The sequence below is a fragment of the Coregonus lavaretus genome (genome assembly GCF_964263955.1).
Source record: "Coregonus lavaretus genome assembly, chromosome: 5".
Taxonomy (NCBI): Eukaryota; Metazoa; Chordata; class Actinopteri; order Salmoniformes; family Salmonidae; genus Coregonus; species Coregonus lavaretus.
In genome coordinates this window covers 21,169,336-21,196,706 of record NC_139992.1, presented here as the reverse complement: position 1 = coordinate 21,196,706, position 27,371 = coordinate 21,169,336, and the positions used below count along the sequence as shown (strand labels likewise).

The window sequence follows — 27,371 nt, the reverse complement described above, 5'->3', positions numbered from 1 at the left end:
CACACACACACACACACACACACACACTGGCAGCAGGAAAGAAGTGTGTGCATGTTAGTGTTACACATTTTGTTGTCAACATTCTACAACCTAAGCTAGTTTTAAGGACTTTTTAGTAAAATTGTAGGTACTATCTACAGACTATCAGTAACATTTCAACTAATTATCTACTAACCCTAACCCTTATCCTAACCCTAAACTTAACCCTTACCCTTACCCTAACCGTAGCCCTAACCCTTATTCTAAACCTAACTGTAACCTTAGCAAGCAGTTGCTTATCAACAGATATCCGGACTATCCGTACTATCCAAATAAAGTGTGACCCCAGAGCTAATGTAATGATATGTGTGTAATGTATGGAGGACTAAAAGTGCCACAATTAAATAAATAAATACACCATTAAATAATTACTTAAATGTGTCATTAATTAATTCAAATTAGAATTAAATACATAAATGTGTAATTAAATGTATCATTAATTAATTCAAATACCGATTCATTTTATGTAAAATACATATATAATTATTTCACTATTTACATTTACATTTCATGATCCTGCATTGCAGTGATTCATGAATTACTTAAAACTGTCAAACTGACCCATCAAAGTCAGTGGGCGGGGCTAACGCGAATCTAGTCTGATCCATTGCTTTGGTCTGAAGTAGAGTAAGCCAACCTGGATAGAGACAATGGAGGATCTCCGTGAACTTTCCAGGGAGTTGGTTAGAGACATTTTAAACTTAGCAGAGGATGTAGAAGCAGGACCTGCTGACATTATCCGGAATTGATTTGTCTTGGCTTGATGCAGAGGGTAACCAATCAGGCGTTAGGTTCCGCCTACCAACTTTTGATGGGTCAGTTTGACAGTTTTAAGTAATTCAGGAAGCACTCCAACGCAGGACCATGAAATGTAAATGTAAATAGTGAAATTATTATATATGTATTTTACATAAAATGAATCGGTATTTGAATTAATTAATGACACATTTAATAACACATTTATGTATTTAATTCTAATTTTAATTAATTAATGACACATTTAAGTAATTATTTAATGGTGTATTTATTTATTTAATTGTGGCACTTTTAGTCCTCCATAGTAATGAGCCGCGGAATGCAAAAGTACTACCCTCCCTCTCTTCTCATCTGTCATTCGCTCTCTTTCTCTCTCCCCTCTCTCTCTCTCTCTCTCTCTCTCTCGCTCTCTCTCTCTCTCCCTCCCTTTCTCTCTCCCCTCTCTCTCTCTCTCTCTCTCTCTCTCTCTCTCTCTCTCTCTCTCTCTCTCTCTCTCTCTCTCTCTCTCTCCCTCCCATAAATGCAACATGTAAAGTGTTGGTCCCATGTTTCATGAGCAGAAATAAAAGATCCCAGAAAATGTCCATACGCACAAAAAGCTCATTTCTCTCAAATTTGGTGCACAAATTTGTTTACATCCCTATTAGTGAGCATTTTTCCTTTACCAAGATACTCCATCCACCTGACAGGTGTGGCATATCAAAAAACTGGATAAACAGTATGATCATTACACAAGTGCACCTTGTGCTGGGGACAATAAAAGGCCACTCTAAAATGTGCCATTTTGTCACACAACACAATGCCACAGATGTCTGAAGTTGTAAGGGAGTGTGCAATTGGCATTTGGCAGTATGTCCAACCGGCCTCACAACCGCAGACCACATGTATGGCGTCGTGTGGGCGAGTGGTTTGCTGATGTCAACGTTGTGAACAGAGTGCATCATAGTTGTGGTGGGGTTATGGTATGGGCAGGCATAAGCTACGGACAACAAACACAATTGCATTTTATCGATTGCAATTTGAATGCACAGAGAAACTGTGACGAGATCCTGAGGCCCATTGTCGTGCCATTCATCCGACGCCATCACCTCATGTTTCAGCAAGATAATGCACGGCCCCAAAGATCTGTACATAATTCCTGGAAGCTGAAAATATCCCAGTTCTTCCATGGCCTGCATACTCACCAGACATGTCACCCATTGCGCATGTTTGGGATGCTCTGGATCGATGTGTACGACAGTGTGTTCCAGTCCCCGCCAATATCCAGCAACTTCGCACAGCCATTGAGGAGGAGTGGGACAACATTCCACAGGCCACAATCAACTGCCTGATCAACTCTATGCGAAGGAGATGTGTCACACTGCATGAGGCAAATGGTGGTAACACCGGATCCTGACTGTTTTTCTGATCCACGAACCTACCTTTTTTTGAAGGTATCTGTGACCAACAGATGCATATCTGTATTCCCAGTCATGTGAAATCCATAGATTAGGTACTAATGAATTTATTTCAATTGACTGATTTCCTTATATGAACTGTAACTCAGTAAAATCTTTGAAATTGTTGCATGTTGAGTTTATATTTTTGTTCAGTATAGTTGCTTATCCCTTCTATAGGGTCTGTCTTCCCTCTCCTCCAGAGTGTACCCGCCCTGCCCTGTGGGAAGGTCTAACGTATCTGTCCTCTCGCTCCTCCAGAATGTCCCAGCCCTGCCCTGTGGGAAAGTCTAACGTATCTCTCCTCTCGGTCCTCCAGAATGTCCCAGCCCTGCCCTGTGGGAAAGTCTAACGTATCTCTCCTCTCGGTCCTCTAGAATGTCCCAGCCCTGCCCTGTGGGAAAGTCTAACGTATCTCTCCTCTCGGTCCTCTAGAATGTCCCAGCCCTGCCCTGTGGGAAAGTCTAACGTATCTCTCCTCTCGGTCCTCCAGAATGTCCCAGCCCTGCCCTGTGAGAAAGTCTAACGTATCTCTCCTCTCGGTCCTCTAGAATGTCCCAGCCCTGCCCTGTGGGAAAGTCTAACGTATCTCTCCTCTCGGTCCTCTAGAATGTCCCAGCCCTGCCCTGTGGGAAAGTCTATCGTATCTCTCCTCTCGGTCCTCTAGAATGTCCCAGCCCTGCCCTGTGGGAAAGTCTAACGTATCTCTCCTCTCGGTCTTCTAGAATGTCCCAGCCCTGCCCTGTGAGAAGGTCTAACGTATCTCTCCTCTCTCTCCTCCAGACTGTATCTAATCTAACCCAAACCCTGCCCTGTGGGAAGGCTCTCTATTCCTACGAGGGGAAGGAACCTGGAGACCTGCAGTTCGTTAAAGGGGACATCATCATCCTGCGACGTAAAGTTGACGACAACTGGTACCACGGGGAGCTGAACAGTTGTCATGGTTTCCTGCCAGCTAGTTACATTGCGTTGTTACGGCCGCTGAGCCAAACTCCGCCCACAGGAAAGGCCCTGTACGACTTTGAGGTCAAAGACAAAGACCAGGACAAAGACTGTCTGGCCTTCTCGAAGGTACACACACACACATTCACGCACGCACGCACACACAAACCTACACACACAAATACACGCTGACTCGCTGTAATCCACTGTGTGTGCATCTATGAGTATGTTTACATGGAGACTGATCAAATACAATTTTATTTTATTGGTCGCGTACACATATTTTGCAGATGTTATTGCAGGTGCAGCGAAATGCTTATGTTTCTAGCTCCAACAGTACAGTAATACCTAACAAAACAAAACACACATAATCCTAAAAAGAAAAAGAAAGAATTTAAGACATATAAGAACGAGTATTGTCCGAGTCCGGAATATAAATATACACTATATATAAAAAAGTATGTGGACACCCCTTCAAATTAGTGGATTCGGCTATTTCAGCCACACCCGTTGCTGACAGGTGTATAAAATCGAGCACACCACCATGCAATCTCCATAAACAAACATTGGCAGTAGTATGGCCTTACTGAAGAACTCATTGACTTTCAACGTGGCACCGTCATAGGATGCCACCTTTCCAACTAGTCAGTTTGTCAAGTTTCTGCCCTGCTAGAGCTGCCCCGGTCAACTGTAAGTGCTGTTATTGTGAAGTGGAAACATCTAGGACCAACAACGGCTCAGCCGAGAAGTGGTAGGCTCACAGAAGGGACCGCCGAGTGCTGAAGCGCGTAGTACGTAAAAATCTTCTGTCCTCGGTTGCAACTCTCACTACCGAGTTCCAAACTGCCTCTGGAAGTAACATCAGCACAAGAACTGTTCGTCAGTAGCTTCATGAAATGGGTTTTCATGGCCGAGCAGCCGCACACAAGCCTAAGATCACCATGCGCAATGCCAAGCGTCGGCTGGAGTGGTGTAAAGCTCGACACCATTGGACTCTGGAGCAGTGGAAACACGTTCTCTGGAGTGATGAATTACGCTTCACCATCTGGCAGTCCAATGGATGAATCTGGGTTTGGCGGATGCCAGGAGAGAACGCTACCTTCCCCAATGCATAGTGCCAACTGTAAAGTTTGGTGGAGGAGGAATAATGGTCTGGGGCAGTTTTTTATTGTTCGGGCTAGGCCCCTTCGTTCCAGTGAAGGGAAATCTTAACGCTACAGCAACCAATGACATTCTAGACAATTCTGTGCTTCGAACTTTGTGGCAACAGTTTGGGGAAGGCCCCTTTCCTGTTTCAGCATGACAATGCCCCTTTCACAAAGCGAGGTCCTAACAGAAATGGATTGTCGAGATCGGTGTGGAAGAACTTGACTGGCCTGCACGGAGCCTCATCGAACACCTTTGGGATGAATTGGAACGCAGACTGCGAGCCAGGCCTAATCACCCAACATCAGTGCCCGACCTCACTAATGCTCTTGTGGCTGAATGGAAGCAAGTCCCCGCAGCAATGTTCCATCATCTAGTGGAAAGCCTTCCCAGAAGAGTGGAGACTGTTATAGCAGCAAACAGGGGACCAACTCCATATTAATGCCCATGATTTTGGAATTAGATGTTTGATGAGCAGGTGTCCACATACCTTTGGTCGTGTAGTGTATCAATACACTGATTTAAACACCAGTTTTTTATTTTATTATTAGGACATGGAAACAGCTTAAACGGAGTTGATCTGCGTATGTGCCAGCACCAGCAGCAAAAGCCTCCCTCTTGTGCACGAGTGAAGTGAGTTCGGAAAAACTGAAAGTATGTGTCTTAGAAATAGTTTTCACATACAAACGTTATACAGTACCAGTCAAAAGTTTGAACACACCTACTCATTCCAGGGTTTTTCTTTATTTTTACTATTTTCTACATTGTAGAATAATAGTGAAGACATCAAAACTATGAAATAATACATATGGAATCATGTATTAACCAAACAAGTGTTAAACAAATCAAAATATATTTGAGATTTGAGATTCTTAAAATAGCTACCCTTTGCCTTGATGACAGCTTTGCACACTCTTGGCATTCTCTCAACCAGCTTCACCTGGAATGCTTTTCCAACAGTCTTGAAGGAGTTCCCACATATGCTGAGCACGTGTTGGCTGCTTTTCCTTCACTCAGGGGTCCAACTCATCCCAAACCATCTCAATTGGGTTGAGGTCAGGGGATTGTGGAGGCCAGGTCATCTTGATTCAGCACTCCATCACTCTCCTTCTTGGTAAAATAGCCCTTACACAGCCTGGAGGTGTGTTGGGTCATTGTCCTGTTGAAAAACAAATGATAGTCCCACTAAGCACAAACCAGATGGGATGGCGTATCACTGCAGAATGCTGTGGTAGCCATGCTGGTTAAGTGTGCCTTGAATTCTAAATAAATCACACACAGTGTCACCAGCAAAGCACCCCCACATCATAATACCTCCTCCTCCATGCTTTACGGTGGGAAAGACACGGCGGTTGGAACCAAAAATCTCCAATTTGGACTCCAGACCAAAGGACACATTTCCACCGGTCTAATGTCCATTGCTCGTGTTTCTTGGCCCAAGCAAGTCTCTTCTTCTTATTGGTGTCCTTTAGTAGTGGTTATTTGGGCTGCAATTTCTGAGGCTGGTAACTCTAATGAGAGGTAACTCTGGGTCTTCCATTCCTGTGGCAGTCCTCATGAGAGCCAGTTTCATCATAGCGCTTGATGGTTTTTGCGACTGCACTTGAAGAAACGTTCAAAGTTCTTGACATTTTCCGTATTGACTGACCTTCATGTCTTAAGGTAATGATGTACTGTTGTTTCTCTTTGCTTATTTGAGCTGTTCTTGCCATAATATGGACTTGGTCATTTACCAAATAGGGCTATCTTCTGTATACCCCCCCCCCCCCACCTTGTCACAACACAACTGATTGGCTCAAACGCATTAAGAAGGAAAGAAATTCCACAAATTAACTTTTAAGAAGGTACACCTGAAATGCATTCCAGGTAACAACCTCATGAAGCTGGTTGAGAGAATGCCAAGAGTGTGCAAAGCTGTCATCAAGGCAAAGGGTGGCTATTTGAAGAATCTCAAATCTCAAATATATTTTGATTAGTTTAACAATTTTTTGGTTACTACATGATTCCATATGGGTTTTTCATAGTTTTGATGTGTTCACTATTATTCTACAATGTAAAAAATTGTAAAAATAAAGAAAAACCCTTGAATGAGTAGGTGTGTCCAAACTTTTGACTGGTAGGGTATGTCCGAACTCAGAATCATATAGGCTTCGCAAAAATAACATGGTAGAACGTTTATTTTCATTCGATTTTCTGCATTTATCAAAGGGCCATCAGGTAGCCTGATTTCAGATGTGTCCATGTAAACAGAATTATTCGGGAAATCGTTCTTCTTGCAAAGCTTGTAAACGTTTAAATCGAATTATTATATTAATCTGACTATTCACAGTAATCGTATTATTGTCTGCATGTAACTGTATTCTATGATACCCCACTGGATGCTTTGTGTTTATCTAAGCACTCTACCTTCTCCTCCGTCTATCTTTCTACCTCTCTATCTGAATATAGTTTTTCTCCTCCTGTGTGGGAGAGCGAGAGAGATACTCTCTCTTTCTCTCCCCCACCCCCCTTCTCCAGCACAGTGTTTGTGATAAACAGTGATTTGTATTCCCTCTGCTTCTCTCCTCTTCAAAGCTCATAATTTGTTCATGCTGTTACACACACTCTAGGTGAGGACACTGGCAAATGGAACATATCTCCTTCTCTCTCTCATTCTGTGTGTGTGTGTGTGTGTTCCTTAGCAGCACCTGGCCTCAAACACTCTCTCAGGATGGGGCTAAAGGAAAGAGGGCCAAGTCAGGACAGAGAGACACAGACACACACTTTCTTTTCGCACACACAGACACACACAGAATCACAGCTGCAGTTCCCTAGCTAAATGACTAAATGGAAGGATGGGCTGAAATTCGGGGGGGGGAGACGGAGAGGAGACGGAGAGGGAGTGAATGAGTGAAGGAGAGCAGCATGTAAGCCTGCATGTAACAGGGCCAGTGGGTCCCTCTCTTACTGTTTCTCTTTCTCCCTCTCTCTTTCTCTCTCTCCCTCTCCTTCTTTCCCTCTGTGATGATGAGGAATGAGTAGAGACAGTGGTATCATTAGGTCAGGGGGAGAGGCAGAAAGAACGAGGGGGACAGGGAGAGTTAGAGAGGGAGAGGGGAGATAGTGGGGGAGAGAGGGAGAAAGAGTGAGAGAAAGAGAGACGCACACATATGGTGATTTTAATGCAGGGAAACTGAAATCAGTTTTACCTCATTTTTACCAGCATGTCACCACCAACTAGAGGCAACAAAACTCTAGATCACCCTCGCCCTCCCTTTGGCAAATCTGACCATAGAGAGAGATAGATATGAATAGAAGCTTCATTCCTGTAAACCACTGTCTGTCTCTCTGTCCAATAGGATGAGGTTCTGACGGTGATCAGACGAGTGGATGACAACTGGGCAGAGGGCATGCTGGGAGATAAGATTGGGATCTTCCCCATCCTCTATGTAGAGGTAACAACAAACACACACACAGGGGGTCTTATTAGATAGGGATACATCAATAATTAAGAGTCTTCCATCACTTTGACTCGGCAGGGGAGGGTGTGTATGCGCGCGTGTGTGTTGTGTTGGGGGGAGGTTAGGGTTAGTAGGGGGGAGGACATAATGAGGGTGTCCCAGCTGGAGGCGAGTGGAGCGTTGGGGGAGAGAGGAAGGAGCTCTCTCCTCTCTCCTTGTCTCCTATGGTGGTGTGGCTGTGCACAGTTACCCCTTCATACCTTTAACACTAGGAGAGCCGAGAGCGTCATGTGGACGATAAAACAAATTCACTTGTTTAATTACTCCTCCATTTTTAAAGGCATGTCCCCCCCGTCCTTGACTTTTCCTAAATAAGTCTATATAACACACTGTCGTTGTTAGAATCTTAATATCACAAATTGAAGGAGGACATGTCGGTTTCCCCCTGCTGCCCTTCCTACTCCCGACAGTTGAAGGTGCCCTGCCCAGTTGATAATCACCCCAATAATTGCCATGAAATAGCATATATGAAATGTATTTATTAGACTGTTAGAATGTTGACGTCCAAACACACACAAATACACACACTGTATGGTAAAGTGAGCACAGCGCTGCTCAGATGAAAGATGATCACAGAGAGCAAAAACATACAATGTGAAGGATGGTTCTGCCTCAGGGAACAGCGCACACAGACACACACACACACACACACACACAAACTCTCACACCTTTTCTGCCGAGGAAAAGGTGAAGGCCCTTGTGAATAGTGTAAAGAGACAGTCACATATTCAGGTGTATTGTGTATACTGTGGGAAAGTGTGCATGAGATGGAGAGAGGAAAAAACTATATTTGGATGAAGTTATTCACTGTCTGTCTGTGTCTGAGTGTGTATTTGACCTTCATAGAGAAAGAGTGTGTGTGCGTCTCCATTCGTCCCCTGAGAGTGATGCCGTCAGTGCAGAATCAATCTATCAGGCTCATTAGTATATGGTCTGATTAGCATATCTATTAATATGGAGATGGCGGCATCTCACACACTGAGACAGATCCACTCTGTCCTGCCCTCTACAGTCTATACACACACATGCATGTATGAACACACACACACACGCACTGTTCTCTCCAGGGAATCCTCTCCAACAAAGGAGTGTGTTTTCAGCGGAGGTGATATTGATGTACATTAATGTAGCAGTAGCATCCCCTGAGTTCAACATGGTGATAATGTGTGTGTGTGTGTGTGTGTGTGTGTGTGTGGACTGAGAGGACCTGCTCTCTCTGTGTTGTGACTGTGACTGTGAGACTGAGCATCCGTCTGTGAGAGAGCGTGAGTAGTGTTGTTGCTGGGTAGATTCAGTGTGTGGTGGTTATCTGACTAGCAGGAACAAGATGTACTATCATCCTGTCAGATATGAGCTGCATTACAAACGTTGTTCTCTCCTCCTCCTCTTTCTCTAAGTACATAGATACTCCCCAGGGTGTGTGGTGTGTGTGATCTTTTTTGTCTGGTTTGAAGTTCTGCCAACAAGAGAAGGCATGCTCTGAGCGCCAGCAGTGTGTAATAAAGCAGTCTAAAGCAATTCAATTCAAGGATTTGGATCTCATCCTTTCCTCTCCTCTCGTCTTGCCTCCTTTCCTCTCCTCTCCTATCCTCTCGTCTCCTTTCCTCTCGTCTCCTCCTCACTTTAGCTAAATGAAACAGCCAAACAGTTGATGGAGATTGACAAGCCGACATCCAATCCCGTCCCTGGCCTCAGCTTTGACCCGTCTCCTGGCCTCCCATTGGGTCCCTGCTCCCCTGGCCCCTCCCCTAACCCATCCTCTGCAGAAAGCGCCAATGGTGCCCTCCAGAGGCAAGAGGAGGAGAGGAGAGGAGGAGAGGGGAAGAAAAACGCTAAGAAGCGCCACTCGTTCACAGCTCTGAGTGTGACGCAGCGGACAGCCCAGCTCAACAACAGACACAGCATGGAGATCTCCCACCCTGTACTCATCAGCTCCTCTGACCCCAGGGCTGCTGCACGCATACAGGACTCTCCCCCCGGTCCCTCTCCCTCCTCAGTAGCAGTTCTAGTTCCTCCCAGAGTGGCTTCAGTCACCTCAGAACTGCTGGCTCAAGCCAAGGTCCAACTACCACTCAACATGTAAGTTTACTCATCACACAGGCATGGTTCACTAACTGATAAATCTATAGGTAAATGAGTTGACTAACAATGCTGTCTGTTTTCTCTGAGCTGTTGTCCTGCCTATATGGTGAGACAGAAGCTGAATGGAATATAGGGGTTCTGTTGCATCTACTCCCATATCTCCCTGGACGTGCGTGCACACACAAAAACACACACTATCCAGAGCGGGTTGTCCCGCTAATGAGGTCGGACACTTCCATCTCCGACCCGGCAACCTGCCCTGTTGCTATGGGGAAAATGTCCCGCAGTTACCATAGTAACCCAGAGGCAGAGCATGGAGACCTTGTTTACTCTCCCCTCCTATTATTCTTCAGACATATTCAGACATGCACTATATATATACAAAAGTATGTGGACACCCCTTCAAATTTGTGGATTCGGCTATTTCAGCCACACCCATTGCTGACAGGTTTATAAAATCGAGCACACCGCCATGCAATCTCCATAGACAAACATTGGCAGTAGAATGGCCTTACTGAAGAGCTCAGTGACTTTCAACGTGGCACCGTCATAGGATGCCACCTTTCCAACAAGTCAGTTTGTCAAGTTTCTGCCCTGCTAGAGCTGCCCCGGTCAACTGTAAGTGCTGTTATTGAGAAGTGGAAACGTCTAGGAGCAACAACGGCTCAGCCGCAAAGTGGTAGGCCACACAAGCTCACAGAATTGGACCGCCAAGTGCTGAAGCACGTAGCGCGTAAAAGTTGTCTGTCCTCAGTTGCAACACTCACTACCAAGTTCCAAACTTCCTCTGGAAGCAACGTCAGCACAATAAATGTTCGTCGGGAGACAGTAGCACATACATGAAATGGGTTTCCATGGCCGAGCAGCTGCACACAAGCCTAAGATCACCATGTGCAATGCCAAGCGTCAGCTGGAGTGGTGTAAAGCTCGTCGCCATCGGACTCTGGAGCAGTGGAAACGCATTCTCTGGAGTGATGAATCACGCTTCACCATCTGGCAGTCCGACAGATGAATCTGGGTTTGGCGGATGCCAGGAGAACGCTACCTGCCCCAATGCATAGTGCCAACTGTAAAGTGTGGTGGAGGAAAAATAATGGTCTGGGGCTGTTTTTCATGGTTCAGGCTCCTTAGTTCCAGTGAAGGGAAATCTTAACGCTACAGCATACAATGACATTCTAGACAATTCTGTGCTTCCAACTTTGTGGCAACAGTTTGGGCAAGGCCCTTTCCTGTTTCAGCATGACAATGACCCCGTGCACAAAGCGAGGTCCATACAGAAGTGGTTTATCGAGATCGGTGTGGAAGAACTTGACTGGCCTGCACAGAGCCCTGACCTCAACCCCATCGAACACCTTTGGGATGAATTGGAACGCCCACTGTAAGCCAGGCCTAATTGTCCAACATCAGTGCCCACCCTCACTAATGCTCTTGTGGCTGAATGGAAGCAAGTCCCCGCAGCAATGTTCCAACATCTAGTGGAAAGCCTTCCCCGAAGAGTGGAGGCTGTTATAGCAACAAAGGGGGGACCAACTACATATTAATGCCCATGGTTTTGGAATGAGATGTTCGACGAGCAGGTGTTCACATACTTTTGGTCGTATAGTGTATATTCAGACATGTACATTCATATATCAAACATATATTCAGTAGTACCTTCCAACAGTATTTAGACAGTGAATTTAAAAAATTTTTTTAGTTCTTTACTCCAGCAAATTGGATATGAGATCAAATAATGTACATGAGGCATGCACAGAATCTCACCTTTTCTGTGGTTGTATTTTATTACATAGTTGTTTGTCCATATTAAAAAAATACCACTCATTTGTTCAGTCATGTGATCCTAAATGATGTCTCTGTGTATCCCAGCTACCTGGCCCTGTATGCGTATAAGCCCCAGAAGGCAGATGAGTTGGAGCTGAGGAAAGGAGAGATGTACCGCGTCACAGAGAAGTGTCAGGACGGGTGGTTTAAAGGAACCTCACTACGCACCGCTGCTTCAGGAGTCTTCCCTGGAAACTATGTAACACCCGTGTCCAGGTGAGACACACACAGGCACGGATGCACGCACACACACACACATTTTCTCACACAAATACTATTTCTTTCTCCCTCTCACACAAACTTTCTCACACACACCCTTTCAAACACATAACTCTGTTTGCGTGACAGGCGGTCGATAAGCAGCATGTAGATGGTAGTATAATAGGGGATATCAATAGTATCTTGGTCACTATTCTAACAGGACTGGAACTTGCTCTCCACCTCTCCCAACCCCTCCTCGCACTCTCTCTCTCTCTATCTCTCTCTCTCTCTCTCTCTCACTCTCTCTCTCTCTGCAGAGCTCCGTTTGCGGTGGGTGGTTCTCGGGGCTCCTGTCTCTCGGGGCAGGAGGTGGGAGGGGTGGGACAGGGGAGTAAGGCAGCCTCCCCCTCCTCCGCTGGCCCCTCCTCTTCTCGTCCCTCTCCTCCTCCCTCTTCCCCCCAATCTGCCGCTGCTCAGCTGAAGAACTGCCTTCGCTCCGGACAACAAACAGTTAACCAGACCCGCTCTGCCATGCAACTGGGTGAGGACACACACAGAGGTTCTAGATCTGTAATTTTCTACATTTGATCCAGCTCTCTTATATCTGGCCTCTCTCTCCCTCCTTGCCTCTCTCCTTCCTTCCCTCTCTCTGTCAGGGAGAACATGTGATGGTAATTAAAGTTTCTCCTGCGGAGCCTCTCTCTTTCTCTTTGTCTCTCACACACACACACACACACACACACACACACACACACACACACACACACACACACACACACACACACACACACACACACACACACACCTGTTATCCATTACAAAAGAAAATATGGCCATAGGTAGGCTATGGTAGTTTGGTCACATGTCTCGTGTGTGCCTCTCCTATTGACTGTCAGCCTAGCTGTTAGGGCGTTGGGGCAGTAACTGAAAGGTTGCTGGTTCGAATACCCGAGCCGACAAGGTGAAAAATCAGAAGGCACTTAACCCTAACTTTCTCAGGGGAGCCAAACTACTATGGCTAACCCTGCAAAACAACACATTTCACTGCACCTATCTAGTGTGACAATTTAAAAAATATATATAATATGATGACAGCACAAACAGGAAGCAGATGGTGTCTTGTAACAGTAAGATGGCTACTGTGTGCTGTGTAATAGTATGTAACAGTATGTAATGTGTGTGTTCAGCCCACAGCCCACCCTCCAGCAGCCCAGAGCGTCCCACAGCGGCTGTCTCTCCTCTCCGACCTCAGAACTCTTCCCCGTCGCGCTCCGCTGGCCAATTGGCTCGCCCGATGTCCATGTTGTCCCCCGGCCCTTCCCCCCTCTCCTGCCTCTCCTCACCTCTCATCCCCCTTTCCTCCCCTCTCTCCTGCCTCACCCCTCCCAACGCCAGTGCCGCCCTGCTCAACGGAGAATCAACCAATCCCTTCCAACCGTCCTCGCCTGGCACCTCCCACAGCAACGCCCCAAAACCAGAGAAGGTGAGTCTCTCTTCATCTGCCCTCTCATCTCTTCTCTCTCTCCTTGCTCTCTCTCTTACCATCTCCCTCTCTCGCCCAACACTACCTCCCTTTATCTAAACTCACAGCAGAGTCTGTCTCCCACATCACACTGCCTTAAAATCCCTCAACATGATGCCATAGTCAGGAGGATATCGTTAGGGAATATTAAAAGCATAGCTAGGGGAAGTGGTGTTGAGGGGAAGTGGCTTGCACCTGGACATGGTGCAGAATCCTCCAACGACAGACAGACAGACTATCAGTGTGACAGGGCCGTCTCTTCATCTTGATGTGTGTATTAAAGCTGAGTCCATGGTGACAGTGATGGATGGTAGAGTTGTCTGTGAGAGAGAAGCCTATCTGCTCTGGTGTTGACTGGCTTCACAGACACTAGATGAGACAGTTGGTGACAATAGGACAAATAGACTAGGGAACGACCATGATAAACAGTCATTGACTACGAGCTGTGATGGATCAACTATAATATTCAGTTTCATAGCATTTAACTATGGAGGACTAAAAGTGCCACAATTAAATAAATAAATACACCATTAAATAATTACTTAAATGTGTCATTAATTAATTAAAATTAGAATTAAATACATAAATGTGTTATTAAATGTGTCATTAATTAATTCAAATACCGATTCATTTTATGTAAAATACATATATAATAATTTCACTATTTACATTTACATTTCATGGTCCTGCGTTGGAGTGCTTCCTGAATTACTTAAAACTGTCAAACTGACCCATCAAAAGTTGGTAGGCGGAACCTAACGCCTGATTGGTTACCCTCTGCATCAAGCCAAGACAAATCAATTCCGGATAATGTCAGCAGGTCCTGCTTCTACATCATCTGCTAAGTTTAAAATGTCTCTAACCAACTCCCTGGAAAGTTCACGGAGATCCTCCATTGTCTCTATCCAGGTTGGCCTACTCTACTTCAGACCAAAGCAATGGATCAGACTAGATTCGCGTTAGCCCCGCCCACTGACTTTGATGGGTCAGTTTGACAGTTTTAAGTAATTCATGAATCACTGCAATGCAGGATCATGAAATGTAAATGTAAATAGTGAAATAATTATATATGTATTTTACATAAAATGAATCGGTATTTGAATTAATTAATGATACATTTAATTACACATTTATGTATTTAATTCTAATTTGAATTAATTAATGACACATTTAAGTAATTATTTAATGGTGTATTTATTTATTTAATTGTGGCACTTTTAGTCCTCCATATTTAACCTCCTAGCTTTCCTAACCATTTTAATTCCCCACATGCATTGGCTTATTATGTGTTGGAGTTTGCTGTCTGATTGAGTTAGAGGTTTGTGGTGTGTGTGTGTGTGTGCGCGCCTGTGTGTGTGTGCGTGTGTATCGAGGCCTGCTGTGCTGTCAGACAGATGCTTCCATGCTGATTATGAGCTGATAATTGGCTCTGACTCACATCTCAACCCCAAAGATGCACACGCACTCACACACACATACACACACACTGAGACTAAAGTTCCCCCTGACACATCGAGACTAAACTATCTGCTGTATATGTGCTGCTCTCTGGTGGCTGGTCAGAGAACTACACTCAGATCTCAAAAAGATACTGTATTGGCCAACTGGAGGTGTCATTATTACATCAGGTAGATACTGCTGGTTAACCGTCTCTGAGACCAGGAGGGATACTGCCAGAAAAATAAAACAGATAGTCTGTAGAAGAGACTGCAAATGTTTTCATCCCCTTCTCTCCTGTGTCTTGTTATCTGTGTCCACAGAAGGAGAAGAAAGGAGGTCTGCTAAAGCTTCTCTCTGGAGCCGCGGCCAAGAAAAAGGCATCTCATTCTCCCCCGTCCTCCCCACCAACCCTCCCGTTGTCGGGTGCCGTCCTCCCACATCACACCCGCTCTGGCTCCTGTCCAATGGAGGCCCAGGGGCGTGCTGGGTCTTGTCCAATCGAGAGTGAGATGGCCGGGGCAATGGGGTTAGAGACGCTGAACAGGAAGTCAGGATCCCTCGATCTCAACTTCCCCCGGTCGCCCCCGACGACCCGCCCCGGAAACGCACTGCTAGCCCTCCGGCCTGAACCCAAACCACTGTCCAGAGAGAGGTATACACATACTGTAGCTACTCACACTCTTATACACACACCCTGTCCAGAGAGAGGTATACACATACTGTAGCTACTCACATAGCCGCGAGAAGTAGGGGTGCTGAGGGTGCTGCAGCACTCCCTGACAAAATCAGAATAAAAATAATATATACATTAAAATACTTTTCACCAAAGTAGTGCACTGGGCCTTTACTAGTCCAGTATTAGAGGACCAATATAGCCGTCTGTAGCGCAGGCAGAAATGTTTTATTCTGCCCCTCTGTCACCCCCGTCAGCGAAAACTACACAGCACCCCCAAACGATTTCCCGCGTCTATGGCTACACACCCTCATACACCCTCAAACATCACTGAGATATGCTGCATTCTACGACTCTACGCCACTGCAGCACAAGAAATACCTGAGCCCCGATCATCATTATTCTCCTATCCCCATCGGTGTGTGTGTGTGTGTGTGTGTGTGTGTGTGTGTTTGTGCACAATGTGTGTCAGAGCTAATAGTGACCTCTTTTTTCTCTGAGAGCAACCGCGTCACACAGATGCAGATGCACGCACACCCACACACACACACACACACACACACAAACACTCTCACACCGCCACCTCACACACAAACATAAAAACACACACTGCTCCGACCTCATGTTTCAAGCACATGATGGTGAATGATGGTGACCTGAGTAGCAGCATATATCACCTCCTAGTGTGTGTGTGTGTGTGTGTGTGTGTGTGTGTGTGTGTTGATGGTGTGCATGTGTTCGAATATGAGTTACAATGCATCCCCATTGGGCAAAATCTGGTTGAATCAACGTTGTTGCCACGTAAATTCAACAAGAAATGTTTTATGTGATGACGTTGAATCAATGTGGAAAACTGATTGGATTGGCAGGTAGCTTAGTGGTTAAGAGCGTTGTGTCAGTAACCGAAAGGTCGCAGGTTCTAATCCCCGAGCCGACTAGGTGAAAAATCTGTCGATGTGCCCTTGAGCAAGGCACTTAACCCTAATTGCTCCTGTAAGTCGCTCTGGATAAGAGCGTCTGCTAAATGACTAAAATGTAAACTACAAAATACCTTAAAGATCATTGTATCCAAATAAAATATAAGATACTTTTGCAAAGTATTGTGTATTTAATTAAATACATGTATTTTGTATTTGAAAATAAATGTGCAAGTAGCCGGCCGAACAGCAACAACATTCTCAGTAATGGTTACAGAAACGTTTTACTTGCTATGACTGTGATATGTCGTTGTTTATCTACCTTAGTTGAATGTGCGCTGTCACTCTGGATAAGAGCGTCCTGCTAAATGACCAAAATGTAAAATGTACAGTATACAGTGGGGGAAAAAAGTATTTAGTCAGCCACCAATTGTGCAAGTTCTCCCACTTAAAAAGATGAGAGAGGCCTGTCATTTTCATCATAGGTACACGTCAACTATGACAGACAAATTGAGATTTTTTTTCTCCAGAAAATCACACTGTAGGATTTTTAATGAATTTATTTGCAAATTATGTTGGAAAATAAGTATTTGGTCACCTACAAACAAGCAAGATTTCTGGCTCTCACAGACCTGTAACTTCTTCTTTAAGAGGCTCCTCTGTCCTCCACTCGTTACCTGTATTAATGGCACCTGTTTGAACTTGTTATCAGTATAAAAGACACCTGTCCACAACCTCAAACAGTCACACTCCAAACTCCACTATGGCCAGTACCAAAGAGCTGTCAAAGGACACCAGAAACAAAATTGTAGACCTGCACCAGGCTGGGAAGACTGAATCTGCAATAGGTAAGCAGCTTGGTTTGAAGAAATCAACTGTGGGAGCAATTATTAGGAAATGGAAGACATACAAGACCACTGATAATCTCCCTCGATCTGGGGCTCCACGCAAGATCTCACCCCGTGGGGTCAAAATGATCACAAGAACGGTGAGCAAAAATCCCAGAACCACACGGGGGGACCTAGTGAATGACCTGCAGAGAGCTGGGACCAAAGTAACAAAGCCTACCATCAGTAACACACTACACCGCCAGGAACTCAAATCCTGCAGTGCGAGACGTGTCCCCTTGCTTAAGCCACTACATGTCCAGGCCCGTCTGAAGTTTGCTAGAGTGCATTTGGATGATCCAGAAGAGGATTGGGAGAATGTCATGTGGTCAGATGAAACCAAAATAGAACTTTTTGGTAAAAACTCAACTTGTCGTGTTTGGAGGACAAAGAATGCTGAGTTGCATCCAAAGAACACCATACCTACTGTGAAGCATGGGGGTGGAAACATCATGCTTTGGGGCTGTTTTTCTGCAAAGGGACCAGGACGACTGATCCGTGTAAAGGAAAGAATGAATGGGGCCATGTATCATGAGATTTTGAGTGAAAACCTCCTTCCATCAGTAAGGGCATTGAAGATGAAACGTGGCTGGGTCTTTCAGCATGACAATGATCCCAAACACACCGCCCGGGCAACGAAGGAGTGGCTTCGTAAGAAGCATTTCAAGGTCCTGGAGTGGCCTAGCCAGTCTCCAGATCTCAACCCCATAGAAAATCTTTGGAGGGAGTTGAAAGTCTGTGTTGCCCAGCGACAGCCCCAAAACATCACTGCTCTAGAGGAGATCTGCATGGAGGAATGGGCCAAAATACCAGCAACAGTGTGTGAAAACCTTGTGAAGACTTACAGAAAACGTTTGACCTGTGTCATTGCCAACAAAGGGTATATAACAAAGTATTGAGAAACATTTGTTATTGACCAAATACTTATTTTCCACCATAATTTGCAAATAAATTCATTAAAAATCCTACAATGTGATTTTCTGGAGGAAAAAAATCTAATTTTGTCTGTCGTAGTTGACGTGTACCTATGATGAAAATTACAGGCCTCTCTCATCTTTTTAAGTGGGAGAACTTGCACAATTGGTGGCTGACTAAATACTTTTTTTCCCCACTGTATGTGAAAATGAACAACTGCAAAGCACACTAGGTCTTGTCATTGGCCTTCTTTCGGGGCGGAGCTCATAAGAGTAATACTGAGAATGCTTTGCAATTGTTCATTTTTACATATACATTTAGTTCATTTAGCAGACTCTCTTATCACACCATAGTGCCATCAGACTTCTGATACCAATGTAGGGTGAAAGTATTTTGAAAAGTATTTTGTAACTACAAATTACAGCTTTCGAAACTATCTTGTTACAAAATACATTGTAGTGTAGTTCAGCCCAGTGTAATACAAATTACAAAATACTCAGAAGTAATTTAAATACATATTTCAAAAACATGTAACAGAAATACTGCCCATCTCTGCCAACCTTTAACCTAAATCCAATGTCATGGTGAAATGTTTTGTTGATTTCACATTTAATTCAAGTTAGTTGATAACTCAACCAAATGTACATAAATCAAAAATAGAGTCGTGCCCAGTGGGTCATTATTCATAACTCCCTCTCCCTCCCTCCCTAGGTATCGCGTGGTGGTGCCCTACCCCCCTCAGAGCGAGGCGGAGATCGAGCTGAGACAGGGAGACGTGGTGTTTGTTCATAAGAAGAGAGAAGATGGCTGGTATAAAGGAACTCTGCAGAGGACTGGACGCACTGGCCTCTTCCCCGGCAGCTTCGTAGAGATCTTCTGAATAGGACCGCTACACACACACACACACACACACACACACACACACACACACACACACACAGGGATGGGCAGAAATTACTAAATACAATTACAAAGTGTGTAATGGACATTTTTTGTTTTTTCCATATCCCAACTCCCCCTGAGACACCCTCAGGGAGTGGGGTCACGGCCAGGGTTGCCATTGTACAGCGCCCCTGGAGCAATTAGGGTTAAGTGACTTGCTCAAGGGCACAGCAACAGATTTTTTCACCTTGTCGCCTCCGGTATTCAAACCAGAAACCTTTTGATTACTGGCCCAATGCTCTAACCTCAAGTTTACCTGCATCCCCAAATGTATTTTAAAATACAAAAATACATTTGCAAGTAGCCGGCCCGAACAGCAACAACATTCTCAGTGACGGTTACAGAAACGTTTTACTTGCTATGACTGTGATGTTGTTGTTTATCTACCTTAGTTGAATGCACTGACTGTAAGTCACTCTGGATAAGCGTCTGCTAAATGACCAAAATACTGTATATATGTGAAAATGAACACACCAAAACGAACTGCAAAGCACACTAGGTATTATTGTTGGCCTTGTTTCGGGGTCATGTCTAGATGGGATACATCTTAACCTAATTCTCCTAACCTGCTACGTTAATTCTACTAAACCTGCTACGAAAAGTCAATTTTGACAAAAGCTGTATCCCTTCTAGACGAAACCTTGTTTCAGGGCGGAGCTCATTAGAATAATACTTGTCCATTATTACATACACATTTATATTTAGATCATTTAGCAGACAATCTTATCACACCATAGTGCCATCATTTTCTTTATTTTTTTTATTATTATTATTATAATTTTTTAGTCATTTAGCAGACGCTCTTATCCAGAGCGACTTACAGTTAGTGAGTGCATACATTTTCATACTGGCCCCCCGTGGGAAACGAACCCACAACCCTGGCATTGCAAGCGCCATATTCTACCAACTGAGCTACACGGGGCCAGACTTATGATTCCAATGCATGGTGAAAGGGGGCCACAAAATGGTGAACTGCTATAAGAAAAATGGTATAGAAAAGTATTTTGAAAATACAAATTACAGCTCTCTAAAGTATCTTATTACAAAATACTGTACATTGGCGTGTAGTTCAGCCCAATGTAATACAAATGACAAAATACTCAGAAGTCATTTAAATACATATTTCAAATACATGTAACAGAAATACTGCCCATCTCTGCACACACGGCCACCCCAGCTCCAACCAGCCTCATAGGAGCTGGGGCCTTTTTCCACACATGACAGCTATGGGAAGGGTCTTTCATCAACCTCATCAATGACTATTGATGTTGACATCATCAGGAGGCGCCAGCAACTACTGAAGGCACAACGAGCAGCACACAGTATTTTTCTACTGCTTCAGTGTGTATTTGTTTTAAACATCAGTGTCCGTATGAATGTGTGGTATGGCTAGAAACAGGCCGTACTGGTTACAGAAGTACCCTGGCTAACCTGATACCTGTTCTTTCTGGTCGGTGTGTGTGTATGCGTGTGTGTGCGTGCATGCATGCGAGTGAGAGAGAACAGTAGTTGGTAATACCAGCCATGTGGCAGCTCTACATTGGGAAAGAAGCACACCAATGGTCCCAAATGTTCTTCATTTAAACATACCCCACGTCTGGCAATCTACTTCAAACCTCCTCTTTCATTGGTTAAGCACACAACGGTGGTCCTCTTTCATTGGCTAAGTACACAGCTCCTCTCTCATTTACTAAGCACACAACAACTGTACCCCAACAGAAGTAGGATCAACTGGTTTAGAAGAGTAAAGAAGTCTACAGGTCAGGAAGATATAGTGAAGCACACAGAGTTGGGAAGGCCAGAACAAGTCGGTTACAACACATATACAGATGGGATCAGGCTAGATCCATACAGCCTAAAGTGTGTGTGTGTGTGTATGTGAGAGACCATCTGGTTCTGATTGGAGTAGCAGCAGCAGGGGAGTCTGGGTAATCCCAGAGTTGGGTGACAGACAGATGAGAACACCCAGAGATTCAGATGAGATTAGAACCTTTCCATCAGGCCCGACACACACAATCACACACACACACTCATTGATGTGAAAGGACTGGATGGGTCCCAGTCTCTCCCCTCCTCCTCAGAGAGAGCGAGTGTATCAGTGAAACGTGTTGATGTTGTTGCTGTGGATAAACTCTTCGGCCCGGTCCAGAAACAACCCTTAGCCCCAGATGAGCCAGCTGCATCCCTGAACCCATAAGGCCAGCCTGTTTGTCTGTTTCTACTGTCTGTCTATGGAGCTAAAGCACAAGCCCTCCATGTTGGAGATAGAGCACTTCCACATGACCCAGACACCACACAGCAGCCATCTTGCTATTCATGCTCCCCAGTTCCCATGAATCAGTGTGTTCAGGTGGACTGTGTTTCTGGTTTGTCTGGACCGTCTGGTGTGAGTGCTGTACCACTGACATTACTTTACAAGGGGTTTGTTAAGCATGGAATCTCATGCTGTCTAACTATGAGAGAAGTTTTACATTACTGTAACAGAAAATAAGAGATATATATAAATATATATATATATATATATATATATATATATTGTGCAGATTATTTATATTCCGTGGGTGCCAGTCACCCTGCACTCGTTACCAGCGTTCTACCATGTGATCATTAAACATTGTCTCGTATTGATGACCTTGTGGTTTGGTTGGTTTTTCATGTCAAGTGCATTTTCCCAATAAATGCCTTTATTTTAAACCAACCTGTGTCACCTCTGCCTGATGACAAACCCTTTATATGTCCATACTGCCTCCCCCCTCCACTCCATCACTTCCCTCTCTCTCCTCTTCTTTCCTCTCTTAGTCCCAGTGGAGGTGGGTGACAGCGAGGCTGTCATGAATAATCACCTTACATTTGCATTTAGAGTAAAGCTGAGGCCTGGCATGCCAACAGACACTTTATGTAGGTGGAGAGGTGTGTGTGACACTGTGTGTCATCACAGGGTAGAGAGACTCACGTCTGCCTGTGTGTGTGTTTGTGTGTGTGTGAGGAAGACACTGTGCTGTAAGGACACTGATCACCATTTTAGTCAACACTACTCTGATGCCAACAGCACTTCAGCATGCCAGATTCTGTGTTGGTGTGTTTCTCCTCAGGATACAGTGAAAGTCAGCCCATCCCAGATTCCCCTTCCTCCAACTCCACATGGACAACCCAGCCCACTACCCACTCCCATGCTTCATCCACTGCCTCCACACACACACACACAAACACAAGTGGTGTGCGGGTCAGCTGTTTGTTCACCCGCACCGCCCGCAATTGCTAATAACCCATCCGCAACCGCCCGACTATATGTGATAAAGTGAAAATCTGAGGCCCGCACCCGACCCTAACCCGCAATTATAGAAAATGCGCTATAGGCTACAGTCAAAGACGATTTTTTGATAGGGGGTGCAGGATTTTGTTTTCCCTGATTTTGATACGTTTCTGCTTATAATTTCTGACATTTTGGTAGGCTATTAGATACATGCAGCTTCTCTTGTCATTATATGTTGCCCTAGAAGACTAAATAAACCCTTGCTCAACAGAATGATGTAATAAATCGATAGAATGAATTCTTCAATCTAGTTGACATCGGTAAAGTTCTCTGTCATCTTTCGCGGAGCAAAGACGTTTATTGACTTGGAAGAAAATACAAAGCAAAAAAAACTGGAAAGATTTTCTGTGCTAAATGTCCAAATGACAAAAAAAGAAAGCTGTGAAAACGACCCAACGTGTTTCTGAAAATATTTCAGTTCGGCTTCGATGCATATTTTATGTGGTTTAAATACTTTTATGATGCTTTTATGATGAAGACAGCACCTCTACTGATCGTATCGAACTGAGCATTGCATTCTCTAAAGATGCAGAAATAAATAAATCATTTTTCTCCACTCCTGTTCCCAAGTCCAAATTGTGCCTATAATTTTGCAGGAGTTATTATTAAGACTATAGCCCTATTCGCACGGGATACGTTTTTTCCAAACTGCCCCCTGTAAAAAAATTGTTTATACATACATACATACACACATACATACACATATATATATATATATATATATATATATATATATATACAGTGCATTCGGAAAGTATTCAGACCCCTTGACTTTTTCCACAGTTTGTTACGTTACAGCCTTATTCTAAAATTGATTTAAAAAATATATATCCTCATCAATCTACACACAATACCCCATAATGACAAAGTGAAAACAGGTTTTTAGAAATTTTAGCAAATGTATACATAGCAAAAAAATACAGAAAAACCTTATTTAAATAAGTATTCAGACCCTTTGCTATGAGACTCGAAATTGAGCTCAGGTGCATCCTGTTTCCATTGATCATCCTTGAGATGTTTCTACAACTTGATTGGAGTCTACCTGTGTTAAATGTAATTGATTGGACATGATTTGGAAAGGCACACACCTGTCTATATAAGGTCCCACAGTTGACAGTGCATGTCACAGCTATTTTCAGGTCTCTCCAGAGATGTTCGATTGGGTTCAAGTCCGGGCTCTGGCTGGGCCACTCAAGGACATTCAGAGACTTATCCCGAAGCACTCCTGCATTGTCTTGGCTGTGTGTTTAGGGTCGTTGTCCTGTTGGAAGGTGAACCTTCGCCCCAGTCTGAGGTCCTGATCGCTCTGGAGAAGGTTTTCATCAAGGATCTCTCTGTACTTTGCTCCGTTCATCTTTCCCTCGATCCTGACTAGTCTCCCAGTCCGTGCCGCTGAAAAACATCCCCACAGCATGATGCTGCCACCACCATGCTTCACCGTAGGGATGGTGCCAGGTTTCCTTCAGATGTGACGCTTCAACCTTGGTTTCATCAGACCAGAGAATCTTGTTTCTCATGGTCAGAGTCTTTAGGTGCCTTTTGGCAAACTCCAAGCGGGCTGTCATGTGCCTTTTATTGAGGAGTGGCTTCCATCTGGCCACTCCACCATAAAGGGCTGATTGGTGGAGTGCTATAGAGATGGTTGTGTCGAGGCACAGATCTGGGGAAGGGTACCAAAACATTTCTGCAGCATTGAAGGTCCTCAAGAACACATGGCCTCCATCATTCTTAAATGGAAGAAGTTTGGAACCACCAAGACTCTTCCTTGAGCTGACCGCCTGGCCAAACTGAGCAATCGGGGGAGAAGGGCCTTGGTCAGGGATGTAACCAAGAACCCAATGGTCACTCTGACAGAGCTCTAGAGGTCTTCTGTGGAGATGGGAGAACCTTCCAGAAGGACAACCATCTCTGCAGCACTCCACCAATCAGGCCTTCATGGCACATGACAGCCCATTTGGAGTTTGCCAAAAGGCACCTAAAGGACTCTCAGACCATGAGAAACAAGATTCTCTGGTCCAATGAAACCAAGATTTAACTCTTTGGCCTGAATGCCAAGCGTTACGTCTGGAGGAAACCTGGCACCATCCCTACGGTGAAGCATGCTGGTGGCATCATCATGTTGTGGGGATGTTTTCAGCGGCAGGGACTGGAAGACTCAGGATCGAGGGAAAGAGAGATCCTTGATGAAAACATGCTCAAGAGTGATCAGGACCTCAGACCAAAGGTTAATCAACAAAGTAGGGTCTGAATACTTATGTAAATGTGATATCTTTTTTTTATTTTATTAATTTGCAAAAATGTATAAAAACTGTTTTTGCTTTGCCATTATGGGGTATTGTGTGTAGATTGATGAGGGAAAAAAACAATTTAATCCATTTTAGAATATGTCTGTAATGTAACAAAATGTGGAAAAAGTCAAGGGGTCTGAATACTTTCCGAATGCACTTCGTTAAATTTTTCGAATCAGTTATTGTCACGCCCGAAGGAGAGGGGAAGCAGCGCGCCAAGGTCCAGACCAGACCAGGGGCGCAACAGGGAGGCGGAGAGTATGTGGTCGTCACGCCCGGAGCCGGATCCGCCTCCGAGGCGGAATGCCCACCCGGCCCCTACCCTGTTATGTAAAAGTTGTGCGGTCGGAGTCCGCACCTTTGGGGGGGGGTACTGTCACGCCCTGAATCAGGGGACTCTTATATGTTGAGAGGGTGTGGTTTTCTATGTTGTGTATATCTATGTGTATGTTCTAGTATGTGCAGATCTATGTTGGCCTTTGTGGTTCCCAATCAGAGGCAGCTGTCGCTCGTTGTCTCTGATTGGGGATCATACTTAGGCAGCCTATTGGCACTCGTTAGTTGTAGGATCTTGTTCCGTGTATAGGTTTGTTGTGTAGCCTTAGGACTTCACGTTTCGTTGGTTTGTTGTTTTGTCGTGTGTTTATCATTTAAATAAACATGTACGCATTTCACGCTGCGCCTTGGTCTGACCCGTCCTTAAACGAACGTGACAGAAGATCCCACCAAACACGGACCAAGCAGCGTGCCCAGGAGGACCGAACACACTGGACACAGGTGGGGAAGATTTGGTCTTGGGAGGAGATATTTGCGGGAAAAGGACCCTGGGCGAAGAAGGAAGCCCAGGCAGGAGAGGAGCAACGGCAACACAGAAGGTGGCAGAGGAGGAAGCCCGAGAAGCAGCCCCAATAAAACATTTTGGGGGGGCTAAAGGGGTGGTCGGGGAGCGAGAGAGAGGAGCCCCGACCACCGCACCCGGTGGGTTTCCAGATTGATTCCCTACGACCATGGGAAGAAGAGTGGGAACAGTATTATACTGAGGAGTCGGAGGATGACGACGACGATGAGTTTCTGTTCCCTAACTCGTGGGGGCTCCCGGAGGAGTCCTCACTGGAGGAGGAGTGCCGAGAGAGAGAGAAGGATCGGATCTGCAGGGTAAGAGAGGAGGCCACCATATTACGGGGGCTGATAGATAGAATAAAGTGGGAGAGATCCAGTTAAGAGGAGGCACTGCAGGAGGCTCGTAGGGAAAAGGAGGATTAATAAAGGAACCCAGGTGTGAGGAGATACGCACTGTATCGCCAGTGCGCATGCACAGCCCAGTGCGTTCTGTGCCAGCGCCCCGCACGTGTCGTGCGAAAGTGGGCAGCCAGCCAGGACGGGTTGTGCCAGCTCTCCGCTCCAGACCTCCAGTCCTCCTCCACAGTCCGGCCCGGCCCGTTCCTGTTCCTCGCACCAAGCCAGTGGTGCGTGTTCCCAGTCCGGCCCGGCCCGTTCCTGCTCCTCGCACCAGGCCAGTGGTGCGTGTTCCCAGTCCGGCCCGGCCCATTCCTGCTCCTCGCACCAAGCCAGTGGTGCGTGTTCCCAGTCCGGCCCGGCCCGTTCCTGCTCCTCGCACCAAGCCAGTGGTGCGTGTTCCCAGTCCGGCCCGGTCCGTTCCTGCTCCTCGCACCAGACCAGTGGTGCGTGTTCCCAGTCCGGCCCGGCCCGTTCCTACTCCTCGCACCAGACCTGTGGTGCGTGTTCCCAGTCCGGCCCGGCCCGTTCCTGCTCCTCGCACCAGGCCTGTGGTGCGTGTTCCCAGTCCGGCCCGGTCCGTTCCTGCTCCTTGCACCAGGCCAGTGGTGCGTGTTCCCAGTCTGGTCCGGCCCGTTCCTGCTCCTCGCACCAGGCCAGTGGTGCGTGTTCCCAGTCTGGTCCGGCCCGTTCCTGCTCCTCGCACCAAGCCAGTGGTGCGTGTTCCCAGTCCGGCCCGGCCCGTTCCTGCTCCTCGCACCAAGCCAGTGGTGCGTGTTCCCAGTCCGGCCCGGCCCATTCCTGCTCCTCGCACCAAGCCAGTGGTACGTGTTCCCAGTCCGGCCCGGTCTGTTCCTGCTCCTCGCACCAGACCAGTGGTGCGTGTTCCCAGTCCGGCCCGGCCCGTTCCTGCTCCTCGCACCAAGCCAGTGGTGCGTGTTCCCAGTCCGGCCCGGTCCGTTCCTGCTCCTCGCACCAGACCAGTGGTGCGTGTTCCCAGTCCGGCCCGGCCCGTTCCTACTCCTTGCACCAGGCCTGTGGTGCATGTTTCCAGTCCGGCCTGGCCCGTTCCTACTCCTCGCACCAGGCCTGTGGTGCGTGTTCCCAGTCCGGTCCGGTCCGTTCCTGCTCCTCGCACCAGGCCAGTGGTGCGTGTTCCCAGTCTGGTCCGGCCCGTTCCTGCTCCTCGCACCAAGCCAGTGGTGCGTGTTCCCAGTCCGGCCCGGTCTGTTCCTGCTCCTCGCACCAGACCGGTGGTGCGTGTTTAAAGTCCGGCCTGGCCAGTTCCTGCTCCCCGCACCAAGCCGGTGGTGCG

The 27,371-nt window shown here is 46.0% G+C and overlaps 1 protein-coding gene across 1 annotated transcript in view; it reads left to right on the top strand.

The window, feature by feature from the left end:
• The window catches only part of LOC311129001 (E3 ubiquitin-protein ligase SH3RF3-like), a 104,761-nt gene extending 82,957 nt beyond the window's left edge, over positions 1-21,804 (top strand). Inside the window, exons 2-9 of the mRNA XM_084161236.1 lie at positions 3,015-3,302; positions 7,658-7,753; positions 9,447-9,898; positions 11,768-11,938; positions 12,241-12,464; positions 13,111-13,406; positions 15,206-15,537; positions 18,989-21,804. Coding sequence (XP_084017362.1) covers positions 3,015-3,302; positions 7,658-7,753; positions 9,447-9,898; positions 11,768-11,938; positions 12,241-12,464; positions 13,111-13,406; positions 15,206-15,537; positions 18,989-19,157 — 2,028 coding nt within the window. The 3' untranslated portion in view covers positions 19,158-21,804. The remainder of the gene's footprint in view (positions 1-3,014; positions 3,303-7,657; positions 7,754-9,446; positions 9,899-11,767; positions 11,939-12,240; positions 12,465-13,110; positions 13,407-15,205; positions 15,538-18,988) is intronic.
• The last annotated feature ends 5,567 nt before the right edge of the window (positions 21,805-27,371 follow it).